At 36.2% G+C, this 23,187-nt stretch overlaps 1 protein-coding gene across 1 annotated transcript in view; it reads right to left on the bottom strand.

Moving 5' to 3' along the window:
- Positions 1-23,187, bottom strand: part of LOC141902107 (cadherin EGF LAG seven-pass G-type receptor 2-like) — a 161,393-nt gene that overhangs the window by 122,469 nt on the left and 15,737 nt on the right. The window contains exons 7-9 of the mRNA XM_074789748.1: positions 22,550-22,659; positions 17,897-18,141; positions 12,655-12,729 (exon numbers count right to left, since the gene is read on the bottom strand). Of these exons, the coding sequence (XP_074645849.1) occupies positions 12,655-12,729; positions 17,897-18,141; positions 22,550-22,659 (430 nt within the window). The remainder of the gene's footprint in view (positions 1-12,654; positions 12,730-17,896; positions 18,142-22,549; positions 22,660-23,187) is intronic.

Raw genomic sequence — 23,187 nt, 5'->3', positions numbered from 1 at the left:
AAACTAGGTGCTCTTGAATTCCAGGTACCCATGGTCATAGCCAATGAGCTTGTTGGGGAATGACTTCTTCCTGCATCATAAGTGTGTACTGGATTTCTCTCATCGAGTGCTGCAGTGGGGCCCGAATGAAATAACCCTCTGACAGAATTCCCAAAACCCAAGCATACCCGTCAGGATTGCAATTTTCTCTGCTGAAACGCTAAAGGAACCAGTTGGCTGCTTCAATCCACTGCAGTCTGTGGCAGGGTTCATACACTTGGTAAGAAGTTAAACTCCCGGACCTTTCAAGGACATTCAAGGTAAAAATTCTGAAATATCCATGACAAAACAGAACTCACCTCAACTCTAATGTAATTTTTAGAAATGTTTTAACCACTTGTGACATATATTTACGTCGCAAATATATATGTTTACTACAATTGCTGGTGTGGTGAGCCATTACACCCCTGGTGTGTAACCGTACTATAGGCTTCCTATAGTCTGCCTCAATTTAGTTCCAATTTTTACACATAGATGGAGGATTAGTAACTTTAACAGCCTCTAATACCATTCTTATTTGAATTGATTGATGCCATAGGGTTTGAATTCTGGTGAGGTACGTTACATTATCTGCGGAAGTGATGAGGTTAATTACAGCAAATGTAACAAATCCAACAAGAAGATGGGAAATCGATGCATTGAGAGAGACAGAAACAACATATGAAGAACATGTGAAAAATGCATCTGTTAAACAGTCAAATTGTTCACATATTCTTTATATGATCCGACTGAGCATTGATTCTGGCTTCAATTTCTTTCAATTCCCCTTTTTTTAATTAGTGCTGACCGACAGACTGTTTGATTTAGCGATTAATGTCAAATTTCGACGAGATTCCGATGACTCCTCAAGGCCTACAATATCAACAACGCATTGCTTTATACAATTTTAACTACTGCCAAACACATCTGTATTTTAGATCGTTATTAAGGTATTCATGATAGAATCTATTCAATTTCGATGATTTATGATCATACTCTTTCAGTTTTGAGGGATTTTGTGACCATGTCAATGAAATCATTTGCTTCACTTAAACACTGTCAAAAATCCCTACTTTTTCCCATGATTGGGAAGAAGCTTCACCACTTTTTTGAGACGTTCCAAGTTGATGTTTCTATCTTTTTCAATGCGTAGTTGAATTTCATCACCAGATTAATGTTCATTTTAGTGATTATCATTTGATCACATGATATATCCTTATTTGGTAATCTTTTTGGTAGTTTCAGAAATTCTGAGGAAAATCTTAGTTAACTGATATTTAGGAATAATCTGATTATCATTTGGTCTATTGGCGAATGGACTGTTGATAGTTTGAGATTTTTGGGCAATATTTGCCGATTAATACCTTTTATTTTCCCTCGAATTATAACACGATTATGCATACAAAGTTATATAAAAGAATACAAGGGTACTGTTATATATAAGTGTCATCATGGGCGCATAGACTAGTGTTAAGGTCTAGTCTATACGTGATATTCATGTTGTAATAAAAGGGCAGGGTCTTGGAGAAGCAAAAAAATGCTTATGTATGCAAGGCCCCTTACATTCATACCACACTCAGACGTACGCATACACGCGGAAACACACATACCCCTCACACACTCGATCACATGTTCATAATAACACACCACACAGAAATAGATGAATTAGGAATAATTGGAGCATCTGAACAGCTCACAAAATAGCTTTATAAGGAAAACTTCAGTTTTTTATAGCTAAGACGAAACGAATTAATACTAGGTTTTTCTTTAAGCGAATTTGGTAGCTTATTCCAGAGGATTGGTGCAATTGACCAATTGGACAATTTGACCAAAAATTTTCGTTTTAGGGTTTTGAATTTATCAATTTCTAAATCGAACTTTTTCCTAGTATTACGTCGGTGTATTTGGAATTTTGATCTCCAATAACCGTTGAAAGATGCAGGTAGTAAGGAATTGGCAAATTTATAAACGAAAACAGCTAATTGTAAGTCATTAATATCGCGGAGTTTCAAGATTTTTAAACGTTTGAATATGGGATCTGTATGTGCTAGGTAATTTGAATGAGAAATTAATCTTACAGCTCTCTTCTGTAATAGTACAAGTGGGTTCAATAGCTAGACTAGGCCTCAATAACTAGTTTTTGCTAGACTAATATGCCATTTCATGATTTCGAACGGGACTATTTTCCTTGGAACTATTTTTTCGAAGTTTCCAAGGAATACAAGTATTTATCTAACATTTTTAGCCCCAAATTAAGCAGTTTATCCTCCGCGGATTTATATTTAAATTAAGGAATGAGCTAAATTATTGCTGTGAGGAAACTGGTTCTGAAAACAGAGAATTTGAGAAATTTCATATAATTTCTCCACTCCTGGAATCAAGAGATTTATCAGAACTTTTGCTGGATGATCACATTTGAAGTTAACTGTTAGTATTTGGCGATTCATCATAGCAGAAATCGTGGCAAACTCATTGAGTTCGTTCGATAGAAATATTGGAACTGGACGTTTCCAATATTTCACTCTGTTTCGCAGGAACTTATTTATAATTTTGCCAAAGACGTTTGGTAACTATCTATGAGACCTCATTTCTACACAGATTTCAAATACGGGACTGATAAGTTAATGATTATTTGTAGTGCATAATTGATACACATATACACAGAGTAGATAAGCATTGTTGTTGTTATATTTGTTTCATTTGAAATTTGATTAGGTTGTGGTTGGTTAGTGTTTTCTTGAATTTAGGTTTGATAGTTAAAATCAAAATTGATTAGTATTTGCTTTTGATTCTAAGAGTAATTCACACCAAGCTACATGAAGATTTATTCTATTGCTGCATGAATAAACTGCGTAAGGCCAAAAAAATATATATTCTGTTTCTGGTCAGGCCCTTCTGCAGAAAATGATGCGGTATCTTTTTTTTAAATGTTCCTACATTTGACTATCGAGTGTGATGGATTAGTCGACAGGAACAAGTCCGAACGGACATATAGTAGCCGGCCCTTTTAAAATTGACATCGATATCAACATGCTTTCGGTTTTCATTCACAATCAGACAGTAGCAATGAATAGATAGATGGACTAAACTTCCGCGTTTTACTTCTGCGTTTGACGACATCAGCGAGCCCTCCTTTATTTACTTACTAAATGACGTCACAAACTGTTATTTCGCCGGTGCTTGTCTAACAATTCAATTCAATTCTTTATTTACAGTAACCTAATAAGTAATTTTAAGTTTCAAATAGGATGGAAAGTACATTCAGACAATCTGTTGGTTCAGAGAGACCGTTTCTACAGTATCAATTTATACATATCGTTTCGAAGCTGTCAGTTGTCCAATCTGAATGAAGATGAATTTTATTGGACGAAATCGGCGGAAAATATATAATAATAATAATAATCAACAGAATTTCAAGAGGGTTTTCGACGAAAGTCAGAAAACCCTAATAAATGTCCTAAAGTTACCAAAAAACATTTTGCGACAGCTGACAATGTAAAGACTGGTTGGCGGGTATCACATGGTGACAGCACATGGCGCCCCAATTTTGATTGTCGGTTGAGTCCTTGTACTTTTCACATTTTCATTATGATTATGGATCTACGATTGCAGTCCTTCTAAAATCAATTTTATTTCATGGTATTATTTATATCTATCAGTGTAGGCTGCAATAAATTCACCTTAGAGTCATGCACTCAACAACAAAGTGATGACAACCAGCACCAGTCTTTACTTCAATCAGCTGCTTCGCTAAATTTGTGATTCTTAGTAATTTTTTTACATTTTAGCGTTTGAAGCGGAATTTTATCGAATCCAACACATGATATCATACTTAAAGGATTACTCATGACAATGTATATAGTAAGTAAAATAATGCTTTGAAGCGCCAGATTTTTATCGCAAGTGAACTAGAACATGGCGGATTTAGGTACCAATTTCCGGTTCTGACTAGCGCAATCAAGCGAGAAATTCCAGAACCTGAATTTGTTGATATTCCCTATTGGGTTAGGTGAACTTGAGGGCCACAGCGTCGATCCTCCTGGATACAGGAGCCTCAGCAACTGTTCTTAGATTTTCATTCTGGGAAGCTAGCCCTAGGAGCCAAGACCCTTGTGATCTGAAATCGGTAGTTGGTAACCCTACCACAGAAAATGGGCAGGCCTTGTCACTTTAAGTGGGCAGTTGATGTTACCCTTAAACTAGGTGCTCTTGAATTCCAGGTACCCATGGTCATAGCCAATGAGCTTGTTGGGGAATGACTTCTTCCTGCATCATAAGTGTGTACTGGATTTCTCTCATCGAGTGCTGCAGTGGGGCCCGAATGAAATAACCCTCTGACAGAATTCCCAAAACCCAAGCATACCCGTCAGGATTGCAATTTTCTCTGCTGAAACGCTAAAGGAACCAGTTGGCTGCTTCAATCCACTGCAGTCTGTGGCAGGGTTCATACACTTGGTAAGAAGTTAAACTCCCGGACCTTTCAAGGACATTCAAGGTAAAAATTCTGAAATATCCATGACAAAACAGAACTCACCTCAACTCTAATGTAATTTTTAGAAATGTTTTAACCACTTGTGACATATATTTACGTCGCAAATATATATGTTTACTACAATTGCTGGTGTGGTGAGCCATTACACCCCTGGTGTGTAACCGTACTATAGGCTTCCTATAGTCTGCCTCAATTTAGTTCCAATTTTTACACATAGATGGAGGATTAGTAACTTTAACAGCCTCTAATACCATTCTTATTTGAATTGATTGATGCCATAGGGTTTGAATTCTGGTGAGGTACGTTACATTATCTGCGGAAGTGATGAGGTTAATTACAGCAAATGTAACAAATCCAACAAGAAGATGGGAAATCGATGCATTGAGAGAGACAGAAACAACATATGAAGAACATGTGAAAAATGCATCTGTTAAACAGTCAAATTGTTCACATATTCTTTATATGATCCGACTGAGCATTGATTCTGGCTTCAATTTCTTTCAATTCCCCTTTTTTTAATTAGTGCTGACCGACAGACTGTTTGATTTAGCGATTAATGTCAAATTTCGACGAGATTCCGATGACTCCTCAAGGCCTACAATATCAACAACGCATTGCTTTATACAATTTTAACTACTGCCAAACACATCTGTATTTTAGATCGTTATTAAGGTATTCATGATAGAATCTATTCAATTTCGATGATTTATGATCATACTCTTTCAGTTTTGAGGGATTTTGTGACCATGTCAATGAAATCATTTGCTTCACTTAAACACTGTCAAAAATCCCTACTTTTTCCCATGATTGGGAAGAAGCTTCACCACTTTTTTGAGACGTTCCAAGTTGATGTTTCTATCTTTTTCAATGCGTAGTTGAATTTCATCACCAGATTAATGTTCATTTTAGTGATTATCATTTGATCACATGATATATCCTTATTTGGTAATCTTTTTGGTAGTTTCAGAAATTCTGAGGAAAATCTTAGTTAACTGATATTTAGGAATAATCTGATTATCATTTGGTCTATTGGCGAATGGACTGTTGATAGTTTGAGATTTTTGGGCAATATTTGCCGATTAATACCTTTTATTTTCCCTCGAATTATAACACGATTATGCATACAAAGTTATATAAAAGAATACAAGGGTACTGTTATATATAAGTGTCATCATGGGCGCATAGACTAGTGTTAAGGTCTAGTCTATACGTGATATTCATGTTGTAATAAAAGGGCAGGGTCTTGGAGAAGCAAAAAAATGCTTATGTATGCAAGGCCCCTTACATTCATACCACACTCAGACGTACGCATACACGCGGAAACACACATACCCCTCACACACTCGATCACATGTTCATAATAACACACCACACAGAAATAGATGAATTAGGAATAATTGGAGCATCTGAACAGCTCACAAAATAGCTTTATAAGGAAAACTTCAGTTTTTTATAGCTAAGACGAAACGAATTAATACTAGGTTTTTCTTTAAGCGAATTTGGTAGCTTATTCCAGAGGATTGGTGCAATTGACCAATTGGACAATTTGACCAAAAATTTTCGTTTTAGGGTTTTGAATTTATCAATTTCTAAATCGAACTTTTTCCTAGTATTACGTCGGTGTATTTGGAATTTTGATCTCCAATAACCGTTGAAAGATGCAGGTAGTAAGGAATTGGCAAATTTATAAACGAAAACAGCTAATTGTAAGTCATTAATATCGCGGAGTTTCAAGATTTTTAAACGTTTGAATATGGGATCTGTATGTGCTAGGTAATTTGAATGAGAAATTAATCTTACAGCTCTCTTCTGTAATAGTACAAGTGGGTTCAATAGCTAGACTAGGCCTCAATAACTAGTTTTTGCTAGACTAATATGCCATTTCATGATTTCGAACGGGACTATTTTCCTTGGAACTATTTTTTCGAAGTTTCCAAGGAATACAAGTATTTATCTAACATTTTTAGCCCCAAATTAAGCAGTTTATCCTCCGCGGATTTATATTTAAATTAAGGAATGAGCTAAATTATTGCTGTGAGGAAACTGGTTCTGAAAACAGAGAATTTGAGAAATTTCATATAATTTCTCCACTCCTGGAATCAAGAGATTTATCAGAACTTTTGCTGGATGATCACATTTGAAGTTAACTGTTAGTATTTGGCGATTCATCAAAGCAGAAATCGTGGCAAACTCATTGAGTTCGTTCGATAGAAATATTGGAACTGGACGTTTCCAATATTTCACTCTGTTTCGCAGGAACTTATTTATAATTTTGCCAAAGACGTTTGGTAACTATCTATGAGACCTCATTTCTACACAGATTTCAAATACGGGACTGATAAGTTAATGATTATTTGTAGTGCATAATTGATACACATATACACAGAGTAGATAAGCATTGTTGTTGTTATATTTGTTTCATTTGAAATTTGATTAGGTTGTGGTTGGTTAGTGTTTTCTTGAATTTAGGTTTGATAGTTAAAATCAAAATTGATTAGTATTTGCTTTTGATTCTAAGAGTAATTCACACCAAGCTACATGAAGATTTATTCTATTGCTGCATGAATAAACTGCGTAAGGCCAAAAAAATATATATTCTGTTTCTGGTCAGGCCCTTCTGCAGAAAATGATGCGGTATCTTTTTTTTAAATGTTCCTACATTTGACTATCGAGTGTGATGGATTAGTCGACAGGAACAAGTCCGAACGGACATATAGTAGCCGGCCCTTTTAAAATTGACATCGATATCAACATGCTTTCGGTTTTCATTCACAATCAGACAGTAGCAATGAATAGATAGATGGACTAAACTTCCGCGTTTTACTTCTGCGTTTGACGACATCAGCGACTTGTTGGCGCTAGCGCGAATTTCAGAGCCGATTTCTGTTTACGAAAAAAAATTTTGATGCGGGGATTCTAGATCGATGCGCGCTGACCAGAAACAGAATACATATTTTGTTTGGCCTAATCATATTTCAATTTATTGTTAATTGTGGTTCAGTTGGTTTGTGGTAGCTAGCGAGGATTTCTTATTTACTTTTTTTTGTTCCCACGGCGCACGTTGGACAATAACATTCCGGCAAGTGCGTTACATATAGAAGACTAGATTACTTGCATATATCTTATTTAACCAGTCATGGAATATGGTTTGTTCGCAGCGCTTTCCAAGAGAGCTTGTGGGATCTATGACAACCACTCCCATTTCAATGAAATATTCATAAAATTTTGAAAGTTATCCTGCTTCAAACATCGGAAATCAGTTAGTGATATAGAAAAGTCTATTCTTTTCATTCCTTCTGCAATATGAGTAGGAATGTACCACTACACGATTGCTTAACTCCTTCTCACATACCACATAACTAACAAGCAAAAATGTGATAAAAAAACTTCAAAATTTGGCAACGCTATGTTGTGGAGAATAATCGAAACGTAATGTTTGAGTAATTTTTGGCTGCATCTAATATTTTACCTGAAAAGACTTTCAATCTGAATTTTCAATGAAAATGAGAAACATCGCTTTTTTTACTATGGACTTTCGATCCCTTTTACTTGCACTGGCATGAAGCAACCAATGCTGATAACAATAATCATCTACAGAATTAAATGTTAATACACAGGAAAAAATTAAGGTATTCTACAAAGAATATGGTCCTAATTGACAAGTTATTCCGGCATATGCTCGGCCGAGCATTATATCAGAAAGTTGTTTACTCGGCTGAGTGATTGTTCGAATTTGACAATTCACTCGGCTGATCTTAGTAAAAGCTGAGCAAACGTAAGAATTCGCCAATCTACTCGGCCAAGTGACTGATTAAATTCTGCAGTCACACTCGGCCAAGATATCAGTAAACTTCGTTCTTACCCTCTCAGTCGAGCAAACAATTAGTTCATAAAATGTCTGTGGGTGCCACCTAATCGGTTCACAAAATAAAATTAAATTGAATTTGGTCCGGTCCGTATTCCTCACGCACGGCCACTGTCGCGCTCGCTTCAAGATAATTGATTGAGAATGCCTCGCCAAGCACGCAACGCTAATATAGTTCCTTGTAAGAAACGTGAAAAACGAAAAAGTACGATCTCATCAACTGTAACACCGTCGAAACGGCAGAACTTCATCATGTGCTTCAAAATCAAATAATACAAGAGCGCCGGGATTAAAAAACTCATCTACTCCACGACCGGAGGAAAATCTCCAGACCATGTTGCAGTAAGTAACCAACAATAAATAACAACAGGCCTACTAGTATTACAATACATCGTAGGTTTTCCTAATCCTAATTATCATAACTTACTTGATAAGTTTGATCAAATTCGAAATCTGCTACGATGTAAGCTTGTGACCCCTTCACTCTGCACTATCTCCCATGAACTGAAGTAACTCCCATGATTCGGTTCTGTTTATATTGGGTCATGTATTGTGAGAATAATAAACGAATGCTCGGTCAGAATTATCATCCGAGCACTCAGTAGTGGGCTATTTTAAAATCTATCAATGTTTATTCATCATAAAATCTTACATGGTTGTGGATGATGATACAAAAGGTGATATACGAAATTTGTACCAATAAGGATGAAAGAAAAATTAACATTAATGCAGGTTACAAAAATGTACCTTACAATTCTGTGACATTTCGCATAGGCCTACAACCATAAGCTTTTTTGTTTGGACTACTGTAGTAAAAAGCTTTTTTTTTGACTTTTCAGAGATGTTTGTTCATCGTCTTTCCTCAGTATCGTAATTAAACTGGAATACAATTATATGCAGGATTTTCAAAGAAGTGAGAAATTCTGGATGATTTCAAATAATGCTTTTGTATTGGCGGATTATAAAAGTTCTCAACATTGTGTAGTTAGGAAAGAATTCAGATTCACACATATGGATGAATCCTGCTCGTTACTGACGTGTACCTGTTTTATTGGAGAGAGTAACAAGCTTCATCTTCGGGCGTTATCAACGAGTCTAAGTGAACCTGTGAAGTCATTTTATGGAAAGCAATCCGATGCTTACTGTATACACTGCAAAGCAGTTAAAATATTATTACCAAGTGCTGTCAATCCGGATGAATAGGAAGAAAGCAATGGAACTGAATCTGTAAATATTTTATCGCTATGTAAGTAAGTAATTCTTCATTTCAGTTATAGAATTACATGAAATGGGTTGTTTTTAATACAGTTGCTCATAAATATTTCAGAGATGCGTCATACAAAATGGATACAACACACAAAGCTAGAAGTAATTGTAGGGAGAGTGAAAGAGACAGGTGTCAAAAATATTTGAAGTGTCACAGAGTCCTGACTCCAGGAATATTTACAGTGTTTTGTCTTCATGGTATTAATTACGGATTTCAGGTAAGAAAAACCTTAGAAATTGAGTAATCTAGTGTCGGATGGGAATAGATTTTTAAAGATGAAAAATATTTATCATTTTCAGGTTATGGAAAGTCACGAATCGCCGAATCATCCATTCAGCATCTTCAAGAAAAGGTTTTCGAAACCTCCTAACCTTATCGTGTACGACAATGCTTGTAAACTTCATCAGTACTGTTTGAATAGGTAAGTGTTTTCACTTCAGTTGACAAATTGTCCATACGAAACTTATTCATGAGTGAATCATCTTTCTTAGATACATTTTTAATATGTTTTATCTACTGTAATTACAGGTGCTGCGATGGATACTCTCTTGACTTATACAAAGCGAAGTTGGATGTCATAAATATCAACAGCCAAGACAACAAACAAGCAAATGGTGGCTTGGTTCGCCTGAAATCACAGTTAGCATATATTAAGCCTGAGAACTTTATGCGGCACATTGCTTTGTTCCTCGCAATAAAAAACCGAGATAAAAGAACGAATGTATAATAAATTTGATATCTGAATCTATGAATTGAATTTTACTAAAATATAAACATAATGTATGTACACATACACTAAGTGAATAAATTTTACAATGATTATAATACATTTGTAGTACACGTAATATGATTAATAATAATATGGTTAATCTGGTTTAGTGAATACGTTTTTTCTTCTGGTTGTAATCCTGCATTTTTTCAGTCAATTTCCTCTTCCTCTGTCCTCTCCATCTTCTTCCAAGACATACGTCTTATTGCCTCCTTCTTCTGACATTTCAGTAGAGTGGAGTGCCGAGACAACTAAATCTGAAATTGATATGGTATTCACATTGACATTCACAATTAAAGTACATGTATAATTAGAACAATAAGGCTTTTTCATTAATTACATGTAAGGCCACATAAGAAAAAATGTTTCTCAGGCGGGGCAATCACCAAAATGGGTAGGTAGGTAGGTAGGTATATATTATTATTATACTCGTAATTTAAACATTTATAAGTTAGAATACGCGCGACTCATCTCCGCTGAGTTACAATACAGCACGCTTGTAATAATAGCCTTATGCGCCTATTGATCACAGGATTCCCTGTTGCAATGTGTCTGTGTGTAGACTATTTATATCAATTACATAAGCGTTAAGGACACTGCTTGTTCCCACTAATAAACAGATGTTGAAAGACGAAACAATACTGCCAGAACATAAGCCATACACAATAAGCCACAGGCCTTATGAAAATACGGTGAAACCATATGGGTTTTTGTTTGAAAGGATTTTCTTTATAACAACAAAGATAAATTCTCTCAAAAAAAGAAAAGACGCAAGCCATAAGTTTTATTATCTCAAATCAGTAGCTAAAATTTCCAGAAAATCCGTAAAATTTGATAACAAATAATGGCTCTTGTTTGATTTAATCATTTCTATTACTAAATTAAAATCTTCTCAAATTTGATGTATCATGCATGAGTTCGAATGAGTTCTCAAAAGGCAAAATTAATTAATGCCCAAAATTCTAGGCCTATAATTCTCACGGTCACCTAATGAATTCTTTTTTAAGGTTAGTGTGCAATTTATTTACACAATTCCAAGTTTGTTCTTTGATGTTTTTATGGGAAATTTACTAAATTAGTAATGATAGACTAGGGCATTTTTTCTACCTTATGGGACATTTTTCCAGTTGCATTATACTCTTAATTGTTTGATTTTTGCTTTCGAACAATTTTGATAGCAAGTTCAAATTAGAAATTAGAATAACATTTATTTTTGCGTACCTGTCAAGTTTTCACATCTATGAAAAACATACGCCAATCTGCAAAATCTCTTTACAACATCTGTGTAAGGATCGAAGCGCGCCTCCACGGGACGAATATCACATCGGGGATTCTTCCACGGCAGGTTTTCAGGCCACCACTGAAAACAACATGATTCATCTACCCAGTGTTGGTTGGTAGAACGCATTCCACTAACAACTTTGCTCAAATACACTAATTTCGTGAGCAAGACTCTGGCGTCATCACTAGGCAGAGAATTTAAATTTAAGTGAATAAAAGGCCACGCAAAATAAGAAGCTTGACATTTATACGACCCATTCTTTAGAAAAGATAGAAATAATTAAAAGCCATATTCCGTTTATTTGAACTGAACTGAACCAGTCACGAGAGGGTCACGATTGTATGAAAATAAAGCTTTAAAAACGTTGCGCCAGTAGACCTATTTTGCGGCTGGCTGTTATCAAAACCGATACTGTCTAACCGTTAGCACTGCGTTTTCTTAAAAAGTTTTCAGAATAAATACTAGGAGTCTTGTATTGCTCACGTTTTCTTTTTTGGTGGCGTTATAACGGCAAATATAGGTCACGTCAAATCATTAAAAAAACGCAAAACGTAGTACATCGCAATATTGTATCGTATCATTGATTTTGTCACGAAATATATGGGTTTTTCCCATGTACCGTGTATAGCGCAAAATATATTCTAACTCTTGGTGAGTAGATTACAATTACTCGGTCGAGTGACATAGCGAAATTGGATCAGTCACTCGGCCGAGTAAACAACTTTTTAAAATTTCTTCAATTATGCTCGGCCGAGCAAATGCCCGAGTAACTTGTCAATTTAATGACTATTATATACCTGACCAAGAAGCCGAAAAACCCTCACAAGATACCATTACAGACATTACAGAAAATTGAATGCTATAGCCAAATAGGGGGTAATAGACTTGTTCCTGTTCTCCCTGTTAAAAATCAAATGCAACAGTTTTCAGTTATGGATGATCCAATCTTATATGTACATACCAATAGAGCAGTCATGACCACCAAATCCTTTAGAGCATTTGCACTTAAATGTTCCAAAAACGTTTAAACATTCACCTGAAAGATAGAAACCAGTTCTACTCTAAGATAACTCCATCAAAAATAGCTGCAAAGCAGCAATACTGGGTTTTCTGACTAGCAGCATCATTAATGTACAAACCTTTGAAAATAGGTAGCATAAGGCAAAGCTTACAATACCCCTGGCCTGAAATTCATTGCCACACTTGAAGTTACAGGATTTGTGGTAAATCACGATAGGTAAAACACAATATCCGTGTTGACGCGATGAGGAGAGAATCCCACAATGATAATAAAAAGTCCGAAAATGAAACTTCGAGATAGTAGTTTATTCAACGTTTCGACTATATCCTAATAGTCATCTTCAGGAATAATCATCATTGCGTTAGAAATATTGAGGCCACAATTATTTCTATAAGACTGATATTAGACAACATGTGTACAAAGCGTAAACCAGAGCCCCCAAGGGACACTATGGCCAGCCTGTCAGCTTTTCATACTAGAGGACCTCGAGGCACAGTTTTTTATAATATCAATGAAAACATATACACATTATTCATTCAACTACTCTTTTAATTATGCGTATCTGTTTGCTTTAACAACTGCCCTGGATCCAGTTCCACAGTTGTGAGTTAGAGCTAACTCTGAGTTAAAATCAGTTCATTTTCAATGTTTCAACTGGGAGTCAAATCCTAACTCGGAACTGTGGAACTGGGTCTACGGGCACTACGGTAAGACTGGGCACCTCAGACAGTGGCAGGAAAAAATACGTCAGATCGATTATGGCCTGTTATAGTACAAAAAGATTGACTGACCAATGTGTATCACTTTCAAGGACTTTTTGATAATAATTGGACGGATAATAAAAATGAAAATCTATGATAAAGTTTAATTCATTAAAATAAATTGCCCATGGGCAAAGTATGGTTTACCTTGAAAGCTAGAGGTTGTTTGGAATAAGGGCATTGCCTGAAAAATCTTTTTAGTTCGTCACATCAAAGTTCCACAAGTTTATATTGTATTTTATCTTTCTTAAAGAATTATTTTGTAGTCAAATAAGACCAAAGATATACATTTGTTTACGGTCCACGTCCAAAATTTTGTAGGGTACAGGTAGGCGCGGCAGGGAAACTATTTTATATTTTCAAAAAATATGTTTCACAAAATGAAAAAAATATTCAAATAAGGCCATCCCAAAATAATTGTCTGTTTGCTGCAACACCGACTCAACTTCAACAAGGATGAGTCAGTAGGTAGGTAGAAATTTTTTTTTTTTGCAATTTTTGGGCAAAATAAACAGATTTTTCACCTTTGGGCTTTTTTACATGAATATAATATCGCAAAAAATCATCTACGTTGTGCACGGGAAATTTGTCTAATAGCGTAGATTGTCCAGAGCGTCATCTCTGTGTTAAAAATGAAACAGTACATTGAATATGTGCGCGGTTTTGATATAGTCACTATTAGAATGAATGGCAGCTTATTGGAACACTGCCAGTTTCCTGGAAAACTTAAACTAGGTCACATGTCAAGGCATGTTTTCACACGATGCACACTTGAATTCAAACATCCATGGCTCATAGTCGGCAGTGGGTCGGTCGGCCGTTTTTATCAAAAATAAAATTTATTTCAATGAATCCCAGAAAAAAGTTTTCACTTCTCGGTACCCTAGAAGTCGGGTTATACTGAAATTTACCTCGACAGACCTTATACTTTGCTGCTTAGTATTTTCAGGTCACAAGAAATTACAATTTATTACAAATTCTATCGAACAGAAAACACAGCGCTCATCTTCTGCTTCAGCCTATTTTCATGTCAAACGTGCACGCGTTACAGCATCACCTTGAGTAGTGTACTGAACGAGCTTGCTTGTGTGTCGTGTAGCACTCTGCGCACACAGCTGGAGGCCTCGTGTAAGTTATATTCGCTTACACCTCAATGTCAATCAAAACAATCACCAGGTTTTAAAATGAAACTATACCTATGGAGGAAGAGTGAAATAATTACATCCTCACCAGCAATGAGCATTTGAAATTCGCACGTATACGGCATCTAGTCCAATGAAACGTACGCCATTCTATGGCTTTCCCATAATTATTTTAGCAAAAAAACAAATTATTGATAAAATATTATTCAAAAATCTTCTTAATATCATTGTGATCAACTTCAATCACCATTCAACCCAATATAATGTGAAATAATCTTGAATTGCCAGATCTATTTTTGCAGCGGATTTAACCCCATTAATCGGATCTTTCTTAATTCAATGACTGTGAAAATGGTGTGCTTTTGTTTGTGGCAAACATACAGGACACGATGCCGACACGCTCGTAAAAGCTCTCTAGGTCCTCAAGAGCTAAAAATGGCAAATGATGCATTCTGTGGGTTATATTTGCCAAAATACACTCCCAGCTCAGAGTCAATACCTTTACATAATACAATTGTGTTTTCATAAGTACCACAAACTGCAAGTGGAGCTGGCATGAACAAATACCTCACATAAATCACACTTTTCCCTTGGTCTTATTGATTTGAATGCAGGACAAAATTGAATTTTCTGAAATGTGCTCAGTAAAATAAAATTGAATTAGATTTGATGTTTTATTTGTTCAGTAAGTGAAATTGAATTGGATTTGATATTTTTTGCTGAATAAAATTTGATTGAATTTGCAGTTTGAGCACATGGCTAATTAGCATATCCAGAAAGCTATTTTTCATGTACTTTCCATAATTGTCAATGATATTTTCTGTAGTGCAAATAAAATATTCCTCCCAAAAACCAAATCAACTAAAGATTTCACAGAAACCATTCTTAAAATACAATTTCAAATCTTAAAATAAAGCCCGGAAGTAAAACGGTAGACGATACCACGGATTCACGTGAACACCTGCTGATCTCTGCGGCTTTTTAAAACAGATATCTTTGCGTTCAGATTTTCGCGAAAAAGCTCATATGGTTTGGAGAATGGATAATCCTTTAATGAATGGTTAATATGAATATATGCTCAGTGGCATAGTCAAAGAGCCTTTCCTCTGGAAACCATGTCATTTAAATTCACTCCATTTGTATAGTAATAGGCTCAGCCTACGGCTGGCCTAAACATAATAATAACATTGATCAACAGTTGCAGCCTGCAGGCTGTTTTCCCCTGGTGGCCATAATTTGGACGTACCTTTAATAGGGTTCTGCCCTAAGTGAAGCCCTACTCGTGTTTGAAGTTTTAAGAAAATAGGTCATTAATTGCGGCCTCTATACTGTTAACGTCGTTTATCATGTCGCCCCCGTGGTGGCCATAATGCGAACCGCATCAAAACCCAACTTTTAACAAGGTTGTGTCCAAAGTGATACCCTAGGGGAGCGTCCAAAAGTTATGTACCTCAAATTGGGGGAGGGGGTTACTGAATTTTGGTACAAAGTGGTACATGGGGGAGATGGTCAGCAAAAAAGTACGTACTTTGAGGGAGGGGGGTATTAATCAATCTTGGTACGTACTTGAAGCACCAAACTCAAATGAAAATAGCCGATACTGGTGTTCTATCAGCTTTAAGTTTGTTCAAGTGACTTGTAGTAGACTTCAGCTGGGAATTCCCCATACCAGGTATCGGTATCGATCTTACACGCACTTGTTGGAATCAGGTAGGCTATATTTTTTATATTTTGTTTTGATTTGTGTTCTTTTCATCAATATAATTGGGGAATGGGGGGTCATGGGTACCATGGTATGTACCGATGAGGGGGTCAGTGAATTTGGTACAAAGGTGGTACAAGGGGGTCAGAAAAACGGGAGATTTTGAGGTGCATAATTTCTGGACGCTCCCTAGTCGTGTACAAAGCTTTAAAACAGTGGCCATAATTTGAATCAAATCAACCCAATTTTGAATATGGTTCAGCTCCAACTGCTGCCTTTGTTGTGTCCCAAGTTTCAAACAAATCCGTCAACAATTACGGTCTTTAGGCCGTTAATGTCATTTTTCATGTCAGCCATAATTTGAATCGAATCAACCCAATTTTAAATAGGATTCTGTCCCAAGTGATACCTTACTTGGGTACCAAGTTGGAAATAAATCGGTCAACAATTTTGGCCTTTAGGCCGTTAAAGTCGTTTTTCATGTAGGCCCCCTGGTAGCCATAATTTGAATCAAATCGACCCAATTTTACATAAGGTTGTGACCCAAGTTATACCCTACTTGTGAACCAAGTTTGAAATAAATCGGTCGACAACTGCAGCCTTTTAGCTGTTAACATCACTTGTGGCAGCGGTGGCGGCGACAGGATATTCAAATGCGGGTAAATCTATATATCCCACTCAACTTAAGTTGAGCCGGGGCATAATAATTGGAAAATTTGCCTGCAAATCAGTGATAATGGGTCTTTTGCCGTTTAGATGCCATAGAAGATAGTGCATTACACGAGCAACACTCGGTGAAAAATCAATAATGTAGATTCATATATCCACAGAGACACGGTCGGGCAACAGTATAAAACTTTTTTGTATACACATGCTGCTTATGAAAATGATTTAAAAATAGATCGGGAAACACTTTTATGGTCATACCAATCAATCCCCAAGATGCCATCATCCTCACCATCCCCCCCATAATTTCATCGATCTATGAAATGATAAAAATTAACTGACCCAAATAGGAACAACAGTAACTGTATATACTGACAATTCATTTATTGCCACGTAACTTCTTTTCGTTCCTGTACTGTGTACTGAAAAAATGTTTTTTACCACGTATCTTCGAAATTTTTTCCCGTAATCTACGCAATATGGACTCTGGAGCACTGGGTTGGTACACAGGGAAGTGTTGCTTTTCAATCATTTTTCAAGGTCCATGCAGTATACTAAAAACCAATGTTATGCATGTGAAGTATCTTCACAGAGAATGACAAATGAAGCATTGTGGAATCATAGAAATTCGTTTATGAACTACTTCTCACTAGAAATGTCTGAGAAAACTTTTGCTAAAAGTTATCATTTCGCAGTCAAGTTGTGGCAATTCAAGATTTTGGCTTCACCTACAATTTTCTGATAGCAATTTCCTACAGTATCACCTGGTTATTGGTGCTGACAAATTTATCAAATTTATGATTATCACTAAGAAACTAGTATAAAATGGATTATAATAATGGCGAGGTTGACATTATTCATGGAAGAGGGTACATGACTAAAAATATATAAACTATAGAACATTGGCTTACCTAGATTTTTGCATGGATTAGATGAACAAAAGTTGCTCCTCTTCAAACAGCCCTCAGTAGTCATGTTTTGAGCCACATATTCATTAAAATCCAACAGCATACCATCGATATAGAAATCTTTTATACAGCCAACAAAACTGTGTGAATGTAATCTTGGATCTTGACTGAAAACTGGTACACCTCCAATATGTAATGGACCATTGATATCAAGATAACGGAAACACATCTGACCAGGATCGACGCATCTTAAAAAAATCAGAGATAAGTTATAGACAGAATCAGGTTGGTTTCAGTTTCCTCTACATTTCACATGAAACTAGAATGAGGCAAAGCCTAGAATGCCCCCAGCCTGAAATTCACCGCCACGTGAAGTTTTTGTGGTAAATGCGTTAGAAATATCATGATCACAATTATTTCTATAAGAATGATATTAGAGAACATGTGTGCAAAGTGTAAATAATCTATCAACAGTTGCAGCCTCAAGGCTCTTTTCCCCTGATGGCCATATTTTGAATCGGTCAACAATTGGGGCCTCTAGTAATAATTTGAATCGAATCCACCCAATTTTAAATAGGGTTCAGGCCCAAGTGATACCCTACTTGTGTACCAAGTTTGAAATGAATCGGTCAACAATTGCAGCCGCTAGGCTGTTAGCATCTTTTTTCATGTTGGCCCCCTGGTGGCCATAATTTGAATCGAATCGACATTAACAGCCTAGAGGCCCCACTTCAACTTAAGTTGAGCCGGGGGCATAAAAAAAATATATTCTCGTAAGGAAATCAAGTGTTAATCAAAAACTGTACCAGACACTGAGTATTTATCAATCTCATACACTATTTAATGATCTATTCAAGGGTCAAACCAAGAACAGCTAACATTCTAGCTGCTGGAACATAGAATACTCACACCAAAGTCTAATAATCATCTGAGAACAAGAGCCCCAAGGGGCACTATGGCCAGCCTGTCAGCTTCTGATAGAATGACAAATTATGCGTTCTAAAGGTTATATTTGTCATAACACACTCCCAGCTCGGACGGAGTCAATACCTATAATTTACACAGTAGTACAATCATGTTTTCATAAGTAGCACAGACAGGAGCTGGCAGGAACAAACACCTCAGACAAATCTTTTCCCTTGGTCTCATTGACCTGAATGTGGAACAGATCAGAATTTTCTGAAATTTGCTCAATAAACAAAATTGAATTGGATTTGATGTTATATTTGTTCAATAAAGTAAAATTGAATTGGATTTGATTTCTTTTTTGCAGAATAAAATTTGATTGAATTTGCAATTTCAGCACATGGCGAACTTTGCATATCAAGGTCATCCATGCAATTTGCGAAAAAACTATTTTTCCAGGACTAATTGTCAATGATATTTTCTGTAGTGTACTGTAGCGGGCCCAAAGCATTAAATTAATGAAGAAATTGAATCAATTCTAAGTTAGCGGCAAAACTAATGCCAGGGTTAAGGGATGGCAGGATAGAAGATGAAACTGTTACTCAAGGTTGATTCATTTCTGAATTGGGCTTATATAGGATTAGAAAATTGAGGAAACACATCAAATAAAATTATATTTTCTGCGAGAAAAAAACTTGAAAAATTTTTTAATTGAATATAGTCTCATAATTACCCTTACTGTCTGCTAAAAAAAATACTATTTCGATTTAAATGAAGTGATCGTGAAACCATAATGTAACCTATGACATCTATGGTGAAACTGAGGGGTTTTTTCAAGATGGAAGAATTTTGACCTGGTGGCTAGAAATTTAGCTTCATTTGAAAATGAAAATAAAAGGAAGACAACGCATTTTTCAATTATACCTTCTAAAGAGAAAAAAATGGAATACGCGTTGAAATGTAGCAGTTCGAAAATAATTTTCTGCAGAAAAAAATCGAGTAAGTAGGAAATACAAATGTCTGTAGAGAAATTGATTTCTTTTGGCGAAGAATGTTCATTTTTTTCTTATCCTCTGCAATGACGAGTACCGGCAATGTACGGTTCAAAATAAGCAGTGCACGTGGCAAGCGGTACCGAATTCCTTATTTGGCATAAGAAGGGGCGGAGACTAATGTTTTACCGACCGTGATGTTGCTACTCAGTGCTCGCACTCGAGAGTACCGTGCCGAAGCAAATCATACGACTCTACACGCGTCTTTCACCCCAGTTTCATTAAATTTTATAAAACTAACGTATTTCAGTGCTGTGGCTAGGATTGACTGTGCGGCGTGCAAGAGCGTAATTCGCCGGGATTCGAACCTGCGCCATGCTGAACCGCCGTGCAGTTAGTTATTATGAATTTGCCTCCGTTGCTAAGGGAATTTCAGCTATTTTCAACTCGTTCGATCAACGTGGTTGATTGTGAAACTATTCATTGACCCAATCTTGGTCGAAATTTCACAAAATGAATCATTTCTGAAATCCCGACTTAAAAGTTGCCGTATTTTAGTTTATGGGCTGCCGGATATTGGTGTGATGTAATTCTACTTCCGAAATCCCCATGAACTTCAACTGGACGTCAAGTGACGTCATTTTTTCTGACTTTGTCAGATTTGGTTAAAAAGTCACATCATTGTATCCACATATACGTCTTTACCAAAAGGACGTCCTACGGGTGCCGTCCATCTATAAATTTTATCAACTCTCCAAATCAGGTCGCCAGGATTTGGAGAATTGATAATCTAATTCAATTTCTTTATTTCGTACCGAAAAGTTCAATGCTCATTGAGCTGGAAAAAAACACAATATTTACAACATGTACAGTATGTCAGAAATAAGAAAAGTAATATTATTCTGCATTTGTATCAACATAGTAGGGAACAGAACGAAACAAGTGAATTGGGATTGATTTGTGAATGTATTTAAGATATCTGTTATGGAGATGGATGTGTATGGATTGCTTTAATGAACGATTTGTATGAGTATATCCTCAGTTGCACAGTCTAAGGGCTCTAGAAACCATGTCACTTAAATTCGCTCCATTTGTATAGTAATAGGCTCAGCGTACGGCTGGCCTAAAAACTAGTAACAATCCATAGAAATACGGATGCCAACCAGTAAGGCAACCCCTGTGGTCGAATCCCTGAACATTTAGAGCTTTTAGACTGAGGAAAACGTGATAGATTTTGTTGACATAAGTGGCCGTACTTGAAATACGATGTTTATTCGCTTCGCATTTGTTTAAGCTCACTCGATCTCGGCCAATAAGCAGTCCTGATACAAAAGAGATCTGGATATAACATTTAAATTAAATATGTAAAGTTTAGTATTGCAATTAACTTCAGAACTAGACATGCTGTTTCTGTATCAGGCTGTACATTATCATCTATACTGGGGCAACATATTGATGGAACATTTTTGTAAGTAACCTATATCATAGCCAAACCCTTGACCTTTTGTGGTCTTGAATGACAGATGTTCCAATAGTGCTTAAGAAACATGATTGCCATATCCAAAACTATAAACCGAGACTATTTCGAAAGTTGTACCTAAATTGTTGAATAAACGAAATGATTAGTGATAGAAAATATAAGTGTACTCTTTGAACATAATTCTTGTTCATTAGTTTTTCAATCAGGCCATCTACCAACAAGCCAAAGGCAATAACAGTTCTAGGGCTCAAATGCAAACTCCAAAATAACCAAGTGACAGTTCTCATAGAATTTAGGATATGTTGTACCTGGCCAATAGCTAAATATTTTCAAGACAACTATTTGAAGTTCTGCCACTAGGTGGTGCACTGGGCCCTTTCTTTGCACAGCACAACTAGACCACCATAATGGCCCATTCTTTGCACAGCACAACTAGACCACCATAATGACATTGTACCCATGTCGCATCAAGATTGACCCACTATTAACGAAGCTAAGTAGCTGAATGACAGATACACAGGCAGATAGACAAAGAATAAAGGTTTGATAACAGAAGCCCGAGAACCAATATCTGGATATGTGATATCTATATTGGCATGACCATTAGCCGTTTGGGGTCTTAAATGAGCCATGCCCCAAAATATTTGGTCTTGAGTAGAACATTCTTAACATTTCATTCTTAAACTTAAAGCTATCAATCAAAACTAACCTGAATTTTGTGCATAAATTGTTAAATGAGAGCGATAATTAGCACTAATTGAAACAGTCATGAGTGGCTCATTATCAATAGGTAAGGCTTCACTCGATTGCCAGCTGCAAAACACTCATATTCATAAATTAAAACAAAGACTGGGGCCCTTTTAAAGGGTCACACCCATTTTATGTACCAGTTGCAGAACTCAAGACTTCTTTTTGAAATATTCTAAGAAGGTTAGTAATTTACAGTAGTCAAACTTAATGTGCTGAAATGGTTAAATAAATTCCACCTAGCCGCCTGATTATAAACTTGATACGAAAATGCATGTTCAGGATTATATATATATATACGTATGTATGTGTGTGTATGTGTGCGTATGTATGCGTATGTGTGTGTATGTGTGCGTATGTGTGTGTATGTGTATATCTAGTACGTACACGTGTACATACATACATACATACATACATATATATATTAGTAAGTTGCTGATATATTTGGAACAACCCTTTTGCATTCTTATTGGACACCCTTTCCAAGGTATTTTCAGGATACATTGTGATGTCAAAATGAAAGAATCCTACCTCTCATCCAAGATCTTGCGAGCTGTAATTGCACATCGATGAGAACTATTTCCAACAAAGTTTGAATATATGCCCCGGTCACAATCTGAACCAACCGTAAGCCAAACAGTCTGTGTAAAAAAGAAAAAACGCCATGCTCATAAACCCTTTCAGTGCTGACTAATTAATACCCAATAGTGCTGGAGATAATTTGAAAATTTTCAAAAATTCTGCCCTAGTATGTTGAATAATGGGATTACCACCATAGTGGGTCTAAACACTATAAGGACATTCTATATAGGTTCCAATAGTGTTGGTCATACGGTTATTTTGAATATGGATTTTTTTATACCCAAGATTTTTATTGTAAGCAGGTAATTCTCGAAACGGTAGATATCGTCACGTTTTTATTCACCAAACAGCGCCCAGCCGCACAATATCATACACTGCTTTGGCTCAATCGAATGTGTCTGTAATGATTATCTTTCAAAGGGTCCTAATCTCATAAACAATTGACTATTTTGCTACAGATTTTGCACCAATATAGAGAACGCATTTTTGCATATTCTATATAATCGCCATCATCTTTATGAAGTAAGATTTATGTGGCTATCCAATCCCCAAGATGCCAAGAGTGAATTTGTTTTTATAAGTTTCAC

The sequence above is a fragment of the Tubulanus polymorphus genome, chromosome 3 (assembly GCF_964204645.1).
Source record: "Tubulanus polymorphus chromosome 3, tnTubPoly1.2, whole genome shotgun sequence".
Taxonomy (NCBI): domain Eukaryota; kingdom Metazoa; phylum Nemertea; class Palaeonemertea; order Tubulaniformes; family Tubulanidae; genus Tubulanus; species Tubulanus polymorphus.
Note: the sequence above shows the minus strand (reverse complement) of the source record. Positions and strands in the feature narration are given on the sequence as shown.